The sequence below is a fragment of the Oreochromis niloticus genome, linkage group LG6, assembly GCF_001858045.2.
Source record: "Oreochromis niloticus isolate F11D_XX linkage group LG6, O_niloticus_UMD_NMBU, whole genome shotgun sequence".
NCBI classification, from domain to species: Eukaryota; Metazoa; Chordata; class Actinopteri; order Cichliformes; family Cichlidae; genus Oreochromis; species Oreochromis niloticus.
In genome coordinates, this window is record NC_031971.2 from 18272640 (window position 1) to 18288677 (window position 16038).

Genomic DNA, 16038 nt, shown 5'->3' on the forward strand with positions numbered 1-16038 from the left:
TAACAGATTGAAAAAATAAATAGACCAAAAACAGGAAAAGTACATATAAAACTACTATTCAGTGACTTTACTGTCTTTTTTCTTTTATTGGATGAAATTTTAACACCGCTGTCTCGTTCGTGCAAAGTATTTTCTTTGCACCACCACCCCCCCCTTCGTCGCACGAAATAAGCGTCGTAGATCACGTTCGCTCAGCTGTTTTCATCGTGTCGCAGAAACAGGAAAAATAATTCATTTCAAAAGACATTTTAATAATAATCATTTCAGGTTACTCGTTTACATGGTCATGCAGCTTCGTCTTTAGAGAGGACGTATTTTTTGAGGTAATGCATACTAAACGACGGCTCCACATCTGACATGACAGCTATTTTCATAACTTCATACATTCAGTAGCGTCGTTGCCCTCTCGCACTCTGTCTTTTGCTTCCGAAACGATCCTTCTGTTAACTAACTGGTGTAAGTGTGTTGTAATAACAACTTCAGTGTTAACCCTTTTGCTCCAGTGATGGGCTTTACCTCAGTTTTGTTTTGAATTACATTAATGGTGAAGTTGGATAATATACCACACCACAGTATTGATTAATGTTTCTTTCATTCATGTTTTACACATATTTTTCCCCTTGCTGTTTCCCTTTATCACTTTTTTCAAGCCAGTGGCACAATGCGCTCCCTTAAAGACGCCCAGCTAGGAGCCTTTACCTTCTTTGCCTCAGCTCTTCCACATGATGTCTGTGGAAGCAATGGACTCCCTCTGACTCCCAACTCCATCAAAATCCTGGGACGTTTCCAGATTCTCAAAACCATCACTCACCCCAGACTCTGCCAGTATGTGGACATTTCCAGAGGGAAGCACGGTATGGCTTTCTGTCTTGTCTCTTCTAGTGCTAAAATAAAATTGTGTAACCTGTGATCACATTTCATATTAAGCACTTAAACAACTTCTCTAAATTAAAGCTATTAATTTGGGCTTTCAGTACAGAACTTATTAAAGTGGTGACACATAATATGTTTAATGGCATGCTTGTGTTGTATCTATGTTTGCTACGATTTATGGATTTTGGGAATACCTATAAAGCACATTACTCTGCTGTAAGCAAAGGGGTTCAAAGTTTGCCAAGAAAATATCACCTACACCACCAGCAATACACCTGCCGGGCAGAACTGTTGATACAAGGCAGGATGGATCCATGCTTTCATGTTGTTTATGCCAGATTTTGAGCCTGCCATCTGAAGGTTGAGACTCATCAGATCAGGCAGCGTTTTTCCACTTTTCTTGTTTCCAGTTTTGCTTATCCTGTGCGAACTGTAGCCTGGTTCCTGTTCTTTGCTGACAGGAGTAGCCCCTGGTGTTTTCTGCTGCTGTAAGCCCATCTGCTTCAAGGTTCCACATGTTGCGTATTCAGCGATGCTTCAAGTTGTTATTTGAGTTTTCTTCTCTGACTTCTGACATCAACAAGGCATTTTCTCCCAGAGAATTGCCACTCAATCAAACCAGCGCGTCTGGCACCAACAACCGTTGTCACGTTCAAAATCACTGAGGTGACCTTTCTACCCCATTCTGACTTCAGCAGATGGCCTTGACCATGTCTACATGCTTAAATGTGTTAATTGCTGCCATGTAATTTTTCTAATTAGGTGTACCTAACAAAGTGGCCACTGAATGTACATCTATGTATTTACAAGTGGGAAATGACATAGTATGTCATTAAGGAGTCCTTCAAACACCATCCTTACATAATGGTTGTGAACATTTGGAAAATACTGATCTAGAAGTTTTTTGTTTTTCCTTCTGAAATTTTCCTTTCTGACAGCAAAAGTCTTGAATGTATTTGCATCTCAACCATTAATCCTTCTTGCTAGATTTCGATTAAGTCTAGGTATATTATCAATAGTGACCCTATTGCTGATTTTAATAATCTTTTTTTTTTTTTCTTGCTCCTCAGAAAGGCTGATTGTTGTTGCCGAACACTATGAGAACAGTTTAAGCATTTTCCAAAAACCAGAAAACACACCCAGGTAAAACGACCAAAATTAACCAGACAGCAATACATATAAAATGTGAATGTGACATGTGAATGACTCATTGTTATTTGACCTTTCTTTACTTTCACTTTTGAGCAGTTCCCTTTAAACCTTATTGTTCATAAGGTTTTTTATATGATGGTAAATGGTAAATGGCCTGTATTTATATAGCGCTTTTATGGTCCCTAAGGACCCCAAAGCGCTTTACATATCCAGTCATTCACCCATTCACGCACACATTCACACACTGGTGATGGCAAGCTATGTTGTAGCCACAGCCACCCATGATGTACACTTTTATGCGCATTAACAATAAAAAAGGTTTCTGTTTGTGCTAGTGCGGAAAAGGTGCTGCAAATAGCCTACGAGGTTCTTGAAGGCCTGGAGTTTATGAACAAACATGGTTTGGTGCACCGAGCCCTCAGCCCAAACAATGTGCTCATGGACTGCAAGGTACCATTTCTATCAAAGTCATCAGGTTTATGCTCGCCTGAGTTACTGTCCAGTTTTAAACAAGATCCCCCCCCCCAAAAAAGTTTTGCACTCTAATGTCGAGCTTGTCTTTGCAGGGGAACGTCAAGCTGGCAAAGTTCGGCCTTTATCACATGACTGATCACGGGGCAGATGTGGATTTTCCCATTGGGTATGTCCTTTTCTTCTTTTTTTTCCTTCAGTTAGCTCACTGTAAAGGGTCAAGTCTTCACCAATATCTGGTTTCAGTTAGTCAACAAAAAAATAAAAATAAAAAACAGGCAATTGACCGTAAAAATGATGCATAATTGGCTCATATCCTTTTTCACAGAAACCAGCTTTTAGGGCATCCTGATTAAGGAACTGTAACAGATCTTTGGGCTTTGATCCCAATCCAAAGGTCTTCGTGTTCTACCAAGTATCTGTGTAATATCCTTTTGCAGATTGAGAAGAGAAATGATGGCACATTCCTGTGACTTTCATGAAACATTTGGCGTTGAAAGTTCAATAAATGTAACTGACAAACAGCTTTCGCTTTAAGGAACAGCTGGTTGGAAATCATTTATTAACAAGAACAATAACGACACTTTACATAGAGTAATAATGAAGATGTCATATTAGATATAAAACAGAAATTCAACAAATGCCCTGTGGGTTTTAAAGCTTTAATTAACTTGCTGTTTATAATTTGTCTTATTCAGAGGCTTATAAAAGTGCAGTACTTATCTGCTCTGTCATTTTTGCCTCAGGTACCCATCATACCTTGCTCCAGAGGTGATCGCTCAGGGCTCCTTCCACCCCAGTGACCCTTCCCGTGATGAAGCTCCTCTGCCCTCGGGACCAAAGTCTGATGTCTGGTCGCTCGGCATTTTGCTCTTTGAATTGTGTGCAGTAAGAATTCTTAATAAACATTCATGCTTGAATTTGGATTTTTGTTTAGAAATTCTACCTTAAAACCGAATCAATTGCAGGGCAGAAGACTCCTGCAGAATATTGATATAAGCGAGAGGCTGAAATTCATTTTAACCTTGGGTGAGTACAAAGGTCGTCCGGGTTATTCAGAGTACTGAAAAAATTGTGCCTCTAATCTTGTTTAGGCTTAAGTGGCGATGTTGTTTGTCCTCCTCAGGTTGCATGGATGACATTGTCACTGTCCTTGCAGAGGAACATGGTTGCTTGGATACCATTAAGGTAAACCTAATGTCTGTTTGACCGGCAGCAATGTTATAGCTGGTGTTGTCTGTGTGTGTGTGTGTGAAACCTACTATAACAAAAACTCCATAAAAGACAGTTTGAGAGCTCTCTGTCTATCTATGGCCAGATTTTGTCAGCACATTAAAGTCACAACTGTTCAAGATACACTTTCAGCGTGTGCAGATGAAATCAAAGAGAAGTTTAAATATAGGTGTGATCTGAGTACGACGTGAGTAAACCTACTTATGAGTCATGCTGACAAACGTTGTGATGATAGGCAGTTAGGTTTTTGTTTTCTGATAAAAATACAGAGTCATTAAAGTTGGATTTATCATCACAGTATTATAATCGCATGTAAAACCTACATTTATCTCTAGGTTGGCTGTGTTTTGATGTCTTTGATCTTCATGCTAATTGGATACCAAAATGTAGGTTCTGAAATCAAAACAGCATGAATCAGATTGTGCATATTTTCAGTCTAAAAATATTGTTGTTTACTCACCTAAATCATTTGAGTTATTTGGGTGATTTATTTCACTCAAATAATTATTGAATATTTTTTACATGAATGGTGGAGTTTGTGATTCAAACAAAAATATCTTATATAGGTCTGTATGATGATGAATGGATATAAAAGACAAACAAAACAGTATATACAGCATGCTTTCATCCAGCCGCAGGTATGGTGAACGTTTATGTACCGACACTATGTGACCATTCTGAGTGTTCATCAGAGTGATAGCCTGTGGAAAGATACTGTATAGATGTCTGCTTGTTTTGTCGTACAGTGCTCTGTAGCACCTACCAGAGGAAGGGAGTCGGAACAGGTTTTTGTGAGGTGTGATGGGTCTGCAGTGATATTGCCTGTTCATTTCCTGATTCTGGATTTGTACAAATCCTGAATTGAGGGCAAGTTTGCACCGATGGTTTTTTCTGCAGATGTCATTATTGACGTCTTCTGCACACTCTGTGGCTTATTTCAGCACTGTCTGCCACATGTAAATCCCTAGAAGTAATTATAACTAGTACATGCTCATGCTGTGATTTTGTTTGGCTTGCACTTAATGTCACAAAAAAATTTGAAAGGGTAGTAGATTTTTTTTAATGTCAAAAATGGGTCATTTTTAGCATTCGAAGCTAAGCAATGTGGTGGTGTCAAGATATATACATAATATACATGATGTAAGTTGGGCAGCAGTTTCAACATGGGCAGGGCCCTTTTGTGTGAAGTTTGCATGTTCTCTCAGTGCTTGTACACGTCATTATCCTGGAGTTGTGGTTTCTTCCACCATGGAAAACCCTGCTAGGTTAACCAGGTTGTCTTGGCTATGGACACTCTTGGAAAGCATTAAAAAAACAAAGAAACAATTTTAATATTTGATGTGTATAATTAAACAACTGTGCAAATGCTCCCTAATATTTCTTGACTCTTATTTGGAAGCATCAATGCGGTGTGTCTGTTCCATTTATGACAGAGTTGATCATATTTGTATAATATTTACAGGAGCTGCCTGACAGTGTTCTTGAGTTATTAAGGAAGTGCTTGACCTTTCTTCCATCTAAAAGGTAAATCCAGTTTCTGTTGGATATCATATCCTGTTGCAGGACATAAGACATTAAGTTAAAAAGAAAATCTTTTTTGGTGTCTTTTGACTTTTATACATAATATAGGGCAACCCCTGCAGAACTACTGCGAGACCCTGTGTTTAATGGCATCTCCTGCCACTACACACCCTTCCAGAAGCCTGTCAGCCTGTTCTCCTCATCCCTGCGCTGTGCACATCTGGTGCTCCCAGATGACATCAGTGACCTTTGCAAAGGTCTTACCCACTTACACACAAACAAATATCCAGACTTACACAGACACTGAAACACACAACAACGTCGGACAGACACAAACCATATGTCAAACTACTTTCCTTTGATTAAAAACCTTAAAAACACTCTTAAAACAGAACAGATTATCCAGAAATTGCTTTAATTAAGTGTTCCTTTACTAATAAAGTCGTAGTATTGTTTTATCCTCCTTTTCACATACCATACTGTCCTGTATTTAATTCCAAAATCTCTTTTCTCTTCACCACGCCAACAGTTTTCCACTGTCGAGAACATCTTGACAGTAGAAATGAGAAAGTTTTGTTTTTTCCTGCTTTCTAGTTCTGGAAGCGATTTCCTTAGATTTACTCTGTTTGTTTTATTTGTTACAGGCCAGATGAAATAATTAAAAAAAGACTTTATAAGTGTCATTTCCTTTTCAAACAGTCACTACTTTCACCATTTATTTTCATATGTTGTAGAGCCACCTGTGCCGGTTGGGTTTTTACTCTTTTTGTGTGTGTGTGTGTGTGTGTGTGTGTGTGTGTACTATTAGACGACGATGAGGATTACCTGTCGGAGCGGGCCATAGATGAGGTTTATTATCTGTGGTGTCTGGCAGGTGGAGACCTAGAAAAGGAGCTCACCAACCAGGAAATCATTCAGTCCAAACCACCGATCTCCACACTGCCCAAGTATAAAACAACATATGCACAAACACAAAAGACTGAGCGGTTGGCAGTTTTCATTTCAATTTTGAGCCTGTCTGCATCTCGTTTGCATCTCCTTTTCAGTTTCGTCTTGGAGGATGGGGAGACGTTTGGCCAGGGCAGGGATCGGAGTTTCTTGCTCGATGACACGACAGTGACGCTGTCTCTGTGCCAACTCAGAAATGTAAGACCATAAAATGTGTACATTTCTTTATGAACACTACTGCAGCTGTCTATGTTTCCTTTGATATACCGAGAACAACACTCATATTGCAGTCATTATGCCACTCTTACTTTTTTATTGATAAGTGTGTTTTTATTAGTTGACAGAATCTTTTAATTTTGCGAAGTGTGTCCTGGATGTATTGCAACTGCAGTCAAATTGCACTTGCAATAGAAACTATTAATTACTATAGAGACTAGATATTTATAGAAACTATAAACCTCTGTTACTGTTTTTACCATAAGTGGTCTCTTTTTTCCCCCCAGAGGTTGAAAGATGTAGCCAGAGAAGCCTATTACCCTCTCCTCGAAGACGAGTAAGTGCTCTCAATCCTGAAGTTGCTCTTGTCATCCTCTCCTCCCCTTTAGTATTTTACACCTCACCTCGTCATTTATTTTAGCTTGAGTAATGTCATACCCCCCCCTCTGCTTATTTCTCCCTCCTCCAGACAGTCGAGTTTGCCCCAGTCCAACAGCAGCAATGAACTGTCGGCCGCCGTCACGCTGCCACTCATCATCCGTGAAAGAGACACCGAATACCAGCTGATCCGCATCATCCTCTTTGACAGATTGCTCAAGGTCTGGGCTCCATACAAATTCATGTACAGCACTCGGCATGCAAAAGCATTTCCTCAGTTTCTGTCCTGTATTTGTAGTATTTGTTGTTTAAACGTGTTATTGTTAGACTGGGACTCAATAATGTATTGCTTTGACTTTAGGCCTACCCGTACAAGAAGACCCTAGTGTGGAAAGAAGCCAGAGTGGACATTCCCCCGCTTGTACGAGGGCTGGCGTGGGCTGGCCTGCTGGGCATTGAGGTAGAAAATAAGTCCTGACTGCATAAAAGTTGCCTTTTTATATTTGTCTGTGGTACCGCTTACTCTTCTTCTTTTGCACAGGGTGACATTCAAGCTAAATATGAAGGTATAGACAAGGATACTCCCATACCAACTGACAGACAGGTACACAGCTGTTTAAAAATGCATGTTACGTCATATATGCAAGTGGATTTAATCTTGCTTCATTCAGTTTCTTTGGTCTTTTTGTGCACATGCTTACAGATTGAGGTGGACATCCCACGGTGCCACCAATATGATGAGCTGCTGTCATCTCCTCAGGGCCACATCAAGTTCAGACGTGTGTTGAAAGCGTGGGTGGTGTCTCACCCTGACCTGGTCTACTGGCAGGGTCAGTCACTTGGATTTCCTTCTCTTGTAACTCGCACTATTTATTATTGCACTTTACATAAATAGACACTAGGTGGTGGTCATGCCACACTTTTCAAATTCCTTGTTAAATTTCTTGACCCTACAGTTGAATTTGTGCAAAGATGATGAGCTGTTCTGATTTGATTTTCGCTTCAGGTTTGGATTCGCTTTGTGCCCCCTTCCTATATCTGAATTTCAACAATGAAGGCAAGACTTTTAATGTGAACTCAAGTAGCTAACTAGCATTTTATCTCCACATTCCTTTTCATACTTTGATTTTTATCTGATTCTCTTCCCAGCTTTGGCATATGCCTGCATGTCTGCCTTCATCCCCAAGTACTTGTACAACTTCTTTCTGAAGGACAACTCTCATGTGATCCAAGGTAAGCTATACTTGAGTAATCTTTGCACAACTCAGAGAGTTACTTACGCACTAATGAAATAATCAGTTTTCATTCTTCGAGCAGACGCTGTTCCATATTATTTTATTAGTTGTTGCCATTTCTACCAGTTATCATATGTAGTCAACTGCAAGTTCAGTAATAAGCATTAAACGTGGTCTGAGCATTCAGTTAAGTTCAAAAGCAAATTATCATCGGCTGGCACTGAGCATCAGCCCGTCAGCTCAATGTTGATTAAATTTTGGCTCCATGTTGCTTCTAAGCTCTGAAAACTAATTTCAGTCTTTCTTAATGGAGTTTGCAGCTGAGTCACATCATTTAGAGATAGGGAAACAAATGAAACTGCAAGTGCCTGCAGAGAAATGTCACAGGCAATTCGTACGTGACTGATAAACAGCTGCATCACACACCTCTTGAACTCCATGGGGAATGTGACTATTATCATTTCTTCCCCTGCTAGATGCCCTGGAGAGAGCTTTCTAATGTTTATCTTTCTGGTCAGAGCTCCTTTGTAGATGAACTGTGTGAAGAAATGGGGCTTGCACAGCTTTGTGCAGCATGAGTTTACATTCACTATGTACAGAGGTTGAGAAGGGCTGAAAAGTGGATCAGGAGAGTACGAGCAACATGTGGGTTTTCCTTTTTTTTAAACACATGAGAGTTGACTAAATTTCAATAAAATTGATTCACTTGATGGAATTACTACACTCAAGCTTTTCTGAGTCACATTTGTGTATGTTCATGTATTTCTTTGATGAACAATACTGCATCACCCCTCATTTCTTTATATTTTGCTTGAAAAAAGAGAAATAGCTTGAGCAGTTTATTGAAACGTGTACAAATGTACATAGCAATGCAGTATATACGGCAAAAACTGAGTCAATAGTCAACATTTGTTATGACCAGCTTTATTCTTTAGCACAGCCTGAACTCTCTTAGTCTGATTTCTTATCATTTCCTTAAGTAGTCGTTGAGAATAGTTCTTCAGACTTCTTGAAGGACATTCAAAGCTCTTCTTTGGATGTTGGCTGCCTTTTCTTCTCTTCTTTGTCAAGATGAGCCCACACTGCTTCAGTAATGTTGCATCTATGTTTCATTTTTCTTGCAAAATATAAAGAAACGAGAGGTGGCTTAACACTGTTGGTTGTATTTTCTACTGGTTACTATAGAGCTTTGTTTAGTCAGGCCTACTGTTCTTCACGCCTGAGCACTCAAACTACTCAGTACACTCTTTATGGACCTTTTGCCTCTTTTTCAGAGTACTTGACTGTCTTCTCTCAAATGATTGCCTTCCATGACCCAGAGCTAAGCAACCATCTAAATGAGATTGGCTTCATCCCAGATGTAAGTTACCAAGAGTGCAAGTGTTCTGGCAGAGTGATGACAAAAAAAGTCAGCAGTGTAGGACATGCCTGGTTATTAACATTTTTTTTGTTATTGCAAATTTATATTTAATGGCAAGTCAAAAATAGTACAAAAATATTCTTAGTGTCTCATTGCCAGGGGACAAAGGAAATGACCATCCATAGATTGTTACGTATATCTTTTCATAGTCAATGACATTTTTTGTTCCACATCCCCATTTCCAGAATTTGTGGCCAGGGTCAAGTTTTCCCCATAGTCTGCTGGTAATGATTTATACAGCGGCTAATGTCTGCAAGGCACACTTAATGATTGTCCTCTGTCAGGCTTACCTTATTTCTCTTACTTTGCGCCACCTCTTCTCGCCCTTTGCTTTCCTTCTTACGGCTCTGCTCAGACAGTGACAAGGTTAAAGTCTCCACCGTCTCTCCAGGGTTTCAGTTTGTGTGCTGATGAATGTGTGTCATCCACAGCCCGGCCTCTGAGACGTTACCCGATGAAAAGTGGGGTCTTTATCACAGAGGAGTCAGGGATTTAAGTCTCTTTTTCCTCAGTGTCTGATATTGCAGCTGTAAAATGGAGCAAGTGAAGCACCAAACTGTGCTTGTTGATTGTCAGAATATGAAAGTATTGGGGAAAAAAATGTAGCCTGCAGGTGGTTTTGCTTTTTTTTTTGGCTTTTTAAACATGGTTTTATGCTGAACAGATGCCCTGTTGTTATTCTTTTAGTCTTTTGCTCCTTCATTGTTCAGACTTGGGCCTTCAAAAAACTGCTTATCATCCTGGGTTGACATTTAGAGCATGTACAGTACTACCATTTCAAAGGGGACTTTGTATGCTTGCTCTCGTTGTTAGGCCAGGGCAATACTGGAACTCTCTTTGTTGATACAGCTTTCATGCTTGATTTCAGTCCCAGTAATCAGACTTTATATATAATAAATCCCTTTTCCCTTTGTGAACTGCAGAGCACACTCTGAGCTGTTGTTTTACTCAGGCAGTAAATCCATCTGTACTTAAAGGCCAAATGTCACTGCAGTATGAATGGATTTCTCATACATGCGAACCGGAACACGGCTAGTTCAACACACTTTGTCTTTCAGAAAGAAAAAAACCTCAAAAATGTTGTGCAAACATGCAGAAACCACAAGTAATCTTTGGAAATGCTGCAGAGTTCCTGGACTCCACTCCAGCAGAGTCAAATTGCATGTTGCCAGTGGTTTAATTCAGGGCCACTTTCAATTTTGGCTACATCGCCTCTCCTGAGTCTGCCATTTACACCTACACTAATCCAATCTGGCTGCACTCGCAGTCCTGCTGCTGGGCTGTTGCGGCTGAGGATGAGACTCTGAGTGCAGTGGCCGTCTCGTCACACTTAGGCACACAAGAGGTCCACTGAACAGTCACCAGCTCCCTCGCAATTAGCAATCAGTAAACTGGCTGAGATAACTCCGCTGTTGCTGCTCCAGAGCTTTTGCCGCTGAAATTTACAAAGCCTTGGTGACAGTGGCCAGCAATTGGCAGTTGTTAGAACAGTTGGTTAATGGCGTAATGTGTGTGTGTGTGTGTGTGTCTGTATCTGTCTGTGTGCCTTATTTCATTTCAATTTTACGCTTTTCCTCCCGGGGAAGTGCAGAGAGTAAAATAAGAGAGAAAGAAAGGACGAATGACAAATGACAAGATCAGTATAGTGAGATTCATTTTCATTGTTAGTGTTCTTCCCGTCGACTTATAACCAAACTCAGCAGTTTGCTCTTTATTGCTGCTACAGTTTCTTAGCTGTGGAGATACACAGCCATTTCATTTGAGTCTTAGCGTGTTGATGTGTTGAATACTACGCACACATGAATGCTGTACAGTGGGGGAATTTATGTGATCCCTGCTGAATTGTTAAGTTTGCCCACTTCCAAAGAAATGAACAGTCTCTAATTTTTGTGCTAGTTTCATTTTAATGGAATAAGAGTGAAATAAGTATTTGATCCCCAAGCAAAACATGACTTAGCAACTGGTGGAGAAACCCTTGTTGGCAAGCTCAGCGGTAAGACGTTTCTTTTAGCTGGTCACCAGGTTTGCACACATCTCAGGAGGGATTCTAGCCCACCCCTCTTTACAGAGACTCTCTAAATCCTTTTCTTACTTGCTGCTTGGCAGCTCAAAGCTTCAGTTTTTCTTTTTTGCCTTTTCTTTTTATGGTACAGTAGATGGCTCTGTCCTTTGGCCCCTCAGTGTGGTGATGTCATCCTGTAACCTTAGCAGAAAAAAGTCCAAGAGTAACGTTTCCACCTCCGTGTTTGACCGTGGGGGTTATGTTTTTTGGGTCATACTCAGCATTTTTCTTCCTCCCAACATGGCAGGATAAGTTGATGCCAAAGAGCTCGATTTTGATTTCATCTGGTCCCGGCCCTATTCTCCCAAGTCTTCTGTAAATCATTTAAATTTCTTCCATTTCTGAATAATTGGACCAGCATTTGTCAGCCTCTCTCCAAGCTTCTTGCTGATGGTCTTTATGCAGGTTCACAGTCTTGTTCCTGACGTCCTTTGACAGTTCTTTGGTCTTACCCACGGTGGTGGAGATGTTGGAATGAATGAAATTGATTTTTTGGACAGGTGTACTTACATATAACAACTTGAGATCAAGAGTATCTGTAATTGAATAATCGATCAATCGATTGTAATCTGTTTGCAATATGGGCACACAACCTGTGGCAGCCAAAATTCATGCTGCGATGTGTTATTTCTGGATTTTTAGTTCTGTCTCTCTCCATTAAAATGAAACTACCATAAAACTTAGAGACTGTTTATTACCTTGTGCGTGTGAGCAAACTTAAAAATATAATAATCATATAATTATTTTCCCCAATGTATAAGTTGTGCTTGTAGTATTATGTAGTCATATGTCATCATCTTTTTTCTCTTTTCTTTTTCCACACAGCTTTATGCTATTCCCTGGTTCCTAACAATGTTTACACGTAAGTACTTTTTTTCACCCACAATGCACTGGCTTGATGTGGCACTGAGTTTAATCAAAAACTTTCACAGGATATTTCAAGTCAGATTTTAGTTTGAGTGCAAATAAAAAGGACTGAAAAGGTCACTGGCTCAAATTTGGAGTTCTGTAGGTTTTTTTTATTTATTTTGGTCATGGTGACCTTTACTATAGCTGCTAATTAATTCCAGTCCTGAAGGGAAAGGACAGAGTCGCTCAGTCGGGCATCAGCTGAGATGCTGAGCGGCACAGCTTCTTTTTTTAAAAATTTTGTATTTATCTGAATAAATAGTAAAAAATCCAACTTGTGATCAACAAGAAAAAACAGCTGCTCAAATGTGTGTTGTATTCAATGCGGGAAAAGAACAAAAAACATGTATTCTGATGAAAACTATCAACCACTGCTGGCTTTATTCAGAACTTTCAATTTCATCTCACATGAGGGGAGCTCAGTTATTACTTAGTAATTTATAACATGAAATATGACAGCTCACAGTTCAGGTGCAGTTGTTTTGCTGAGCTGGGTTTGCAGTGAATCTATCAAATCTGCCAGAGAAAGGACCTGATTTACTTGAGTGCATTTTTTCAGCCTGCACAGAATAAAGTCATTTAATAATGAAACAGAACATTGGAATAAATAATACAGTAATTGTCCAGAATGTATAAAATCCATAATAACGATCTGAAGTTACAACTGCAATTCTGCCTGTCTGTGTAAAGAATGCAAACTTGCTAAATAAACATCCAGCTTTGCTTGAAGTATTTCATGAAATAAAGATAAAATAGCCAGTTAGACTGACGACTGTTTGGAAAAGTATTGATCAGAGTGCATGAATTTAAAGCGATCAATAATACATTTGTACATGAAGGCCTTGAAAATATTTTAGAGGTGATATGAAACAGAGGAAAGAATACAGTATGTGGTAGAACACGGGTAGGATGTGGCAAACAAAATCAATCCCAGGCACTCGACTCGACTCCAGGATGATAAAAATAAAAAGCCTTTAATGAATATGGATTTGAAACATGATAAAAATGCATTAACAGTTATCGGCAAGCTTGCCTCCCTCAGGAGAACCTTGAGGAGAGCGTGATGCATTTTTAAAAAAACCTCCTCTATATTTATTAATGGTATCTCTGTGTTGTTTTGGTGGCCCGGATTTGGATTTTGTATAATCCATCTTACCTCTGAGTTTCTTCCAGTTTTAAGGGCACCGAGGATGCAGGTGGTAGAGTAAAAAAAAAAGAAAGAAAGAATCTAACCTCCCTAAAGAATCAAAAACATCAGAAACGTGTCTGAGGAGTTTGGGGGCATCTACTGTCTCATCTGTTCACTATGACAAGGGTGTGTACTTACTGTGCATACACTGCAAGCATGGATAAATATGCAAAGGGAACCACCTAAGCAAAGCTATTTGCTAATAGTTTGCTAATACTTTTAACACACCTGGCCCTTCTTTACACACAAACACAAGATTAAGTCACTTTCTTTAAGGTCAAACCCTTGTTAGTCACTACACGCCCTTCCCTGAAAAACAAAGCAACTAATCGTCCACTTCCTGTTCAGACCAGCTCACACATTCCCAAAGATGTGTGATAGTGTATGCATTAGTATGTATGGGCATTATTTCAGAAAAGGGTCCTCAAGTGCTAATTTGGACCGAGATCATTTTAAATTTAATATGAAAGTCATATTACTGCAGATGTGGCCTTATAAACTTGTACTTTGAGAGGGTTGGGAAGTTATTATAGTCTTAAAATTTTTGATAGTGCTGATCTGGATGTTTTTGAAGTTGGCCTCATGATAAAGGGGGCTTTGTAAAACATTAGCAAGTACAGAGAAGGCGAAAACTCACTTTTTGATGTTCTTCAACATAAATGCATAACTTATCAATCAGTGAACTACTGCCAAATGATTGGAGTCTTATTAGCCTTTTGGGATGATCTAGATGTAGATGTTTAGATCAGCAATATTAAGCATTAGATTAAAAGGAAAAGAAAATCTTCATAAAAAAAGGTTGCAGTCTGCACAGTGATGCAGATTGGCAGATATCCTTGTGTTTTAGTGAATTCAAAAAGTTGTGATATGTATGATTCCTTTACCTGTGTAGCATCAAACATATATATTATTATTATCATCATTATTATTATTAAAGGGACATTTTTTCAAACATTTTTGTGGGGGGTGGGGATTTGGCATGCTCCCAGCATGAAGTTTGTCAGTGGATGGCAGCATTACACTTTGATCCTTTCACTGAGTGCAGGTTTAGCGCAGAAAAATGATCATATTAACAGGGGCCCAAAATTAAATGATATGCAATTAACCTGTTTCCCTCTAGGCAGCCCCGTCATTTACAGCAACCGTTTTAATAACTTGCCACCTTGTCGATATAAATTTTGATCGTTACACTAGAGCTGTGGTAGTGTGCAGACTGTTACAGACATTACACAACTTGTAATTTACACTAATTGAAGCCAGATTAGTCTGCATGTGCACTATCCACTGATCTTTTTGAACCCTTCACCTTGCTCGGCGAGACGTCTTCAGTTAAACCCACACACACAGAGACCAGTTCTGGTGTGGGGAGTGTGAGTTGTGACCCTTTTAACCCTTATCCTCCCCCTGAGGCTGTGTGTGAGTCCAGTATTCACGAGGTGTGCCCTTCTGACTGCTAATGTCCCCGATCCAATATGAGACAAGGTTGGAGGGTCATCTTCCATTCACACACAGACACACTGACTGTCACTCACATGCACCGGCCAGCTCGGCTGACTGCTAATGCGGTGCAGATCCTCCGAGGCATTTTCACAGCACTCACCACAGTCACATTTTGCCCACACACACACACACACACACACACATGCACACACTTCAGCTTGCCTAGTATCCACCTTAACAAACCCCCGGGATGATATAAACAGGTGGACAATGCTGGTTCGCATGCATAAATCTATACAGAAGGGAAACCTTAAATTTTAAAACACTGAGAGTAATGTGACTGAAATAATAACTGCTCTGAGACGTATTATCAGGATGTGGTTTTATTTGGCTTGGAATAACCTGTGCAGGTTTCTTGCTCTAAAGCTCCTCAGCCCCCTGATGTTCTTCCTGTCATTTTTCCACAACAACACCCACCTCGAAACATTTTCCCAGCTGCCTCCCCCACATCAAATATCCCTCCAGGCAGCATTGACAGTGCACAGTTTTGTTTAGTGAGCTCCCCGTTTTAAACCCATAAAGCCATGTTAAGTAAACGCACTGTGCACATGCAAATTATCCTCATTATACACAAACTGATTATCTATTTCTCACTGTGTGCATGCTGCACAGTATTGTCCCATTTGCAGGATCCCATTGAGCATCTCTGGAGGCATGTTTCTTTTCAGGCACTCTTATATTCACTTACTTTGTAAAATCTTGTCTTTGTTGTGTGTTTTTTTTATGTACCCACAATACAGATGTTTTTCCACTGCACAAGATCTTCCACCTGTGGGACACATTGCTCCTGGGTAACTCCTCATTCCCATTCTGTATTGGCGTAGCTATATTGCAGCAACTCAGGGACCGCCTATTGGCTAATGGCTTCAATGAATGCATCCTGCTCTTCTCTGACCTGCCAGGTAAGAATGTCATCTGGTATGTACATCTG

The 16038-nt window shown here is 39.9% G+C and overlaps 1 protein-coding gene across 3 annotated transcripts in view; it reads left to right on the plus strand.

The window, feature by feature from the left end:
• Positions 1 to 65: 65 nt before the first annotated feature.
• tbck (TBC1 domain containing kinase) overlaps positions 66 to 16038 on the plus strand; it is a 46819-nt gene continuing 30846 nt past the window's right edge. Inside the window, exons 1-22 of one of the 3 annotated variants that reach the window (XM_005456989.3) lie at positions 66 to 323; positions 651 to 854; positions 1944 to 2016; positions 2361 to 2475; positions 2592 to 2665; positions 3243 to 3384; positions 3465 to 3525; positions 3623 to 3684; positions 5192 to 5253; positions 5359 to 5507; positions 6059 to 6197; positions 6297 to 6396; positions 6702 to 6751; positions 6884 to 7013; positions 7154 to 7252; positions 7334 to 7396; positions 7496 to 7622; positions 7799 to 7849; positions 7942 to 8025; positions 9302 to 9387; positions 12335 to 12371; positions 15848 to 16009. In XM_005456989.3, the coding sequence (XP_005457046.1) occupies positions 662 to 854; positions 1944 to 2016; positions 2361 to 2475; positions 2592 to 2665; positions 3243 to 3384; positions 3465 to 3525; positions 3623 to 3684; positions 5192 to 5253; positions 5359 to 5507; positions 6059 to 6197; positions 6297 to 6396; positions 6702 to 6751; positions 6884 to 7013; positions 7154 to 7252; positions 7334 to 7396; positions 7496 to 7622; positions 7799 to 7849; positions 7942 to 8025; positions 9302 to 9387; positions 12335 to 12371; positions 15848 to 16009 (2059 nt within the window). In that variant the 5' untranslated portion in view covers positions 66 to 323; positions 651 to 661. The other 2 variants (XM_003452229.4, XM_005456990.4) reach the window with 2 other exon arrangements.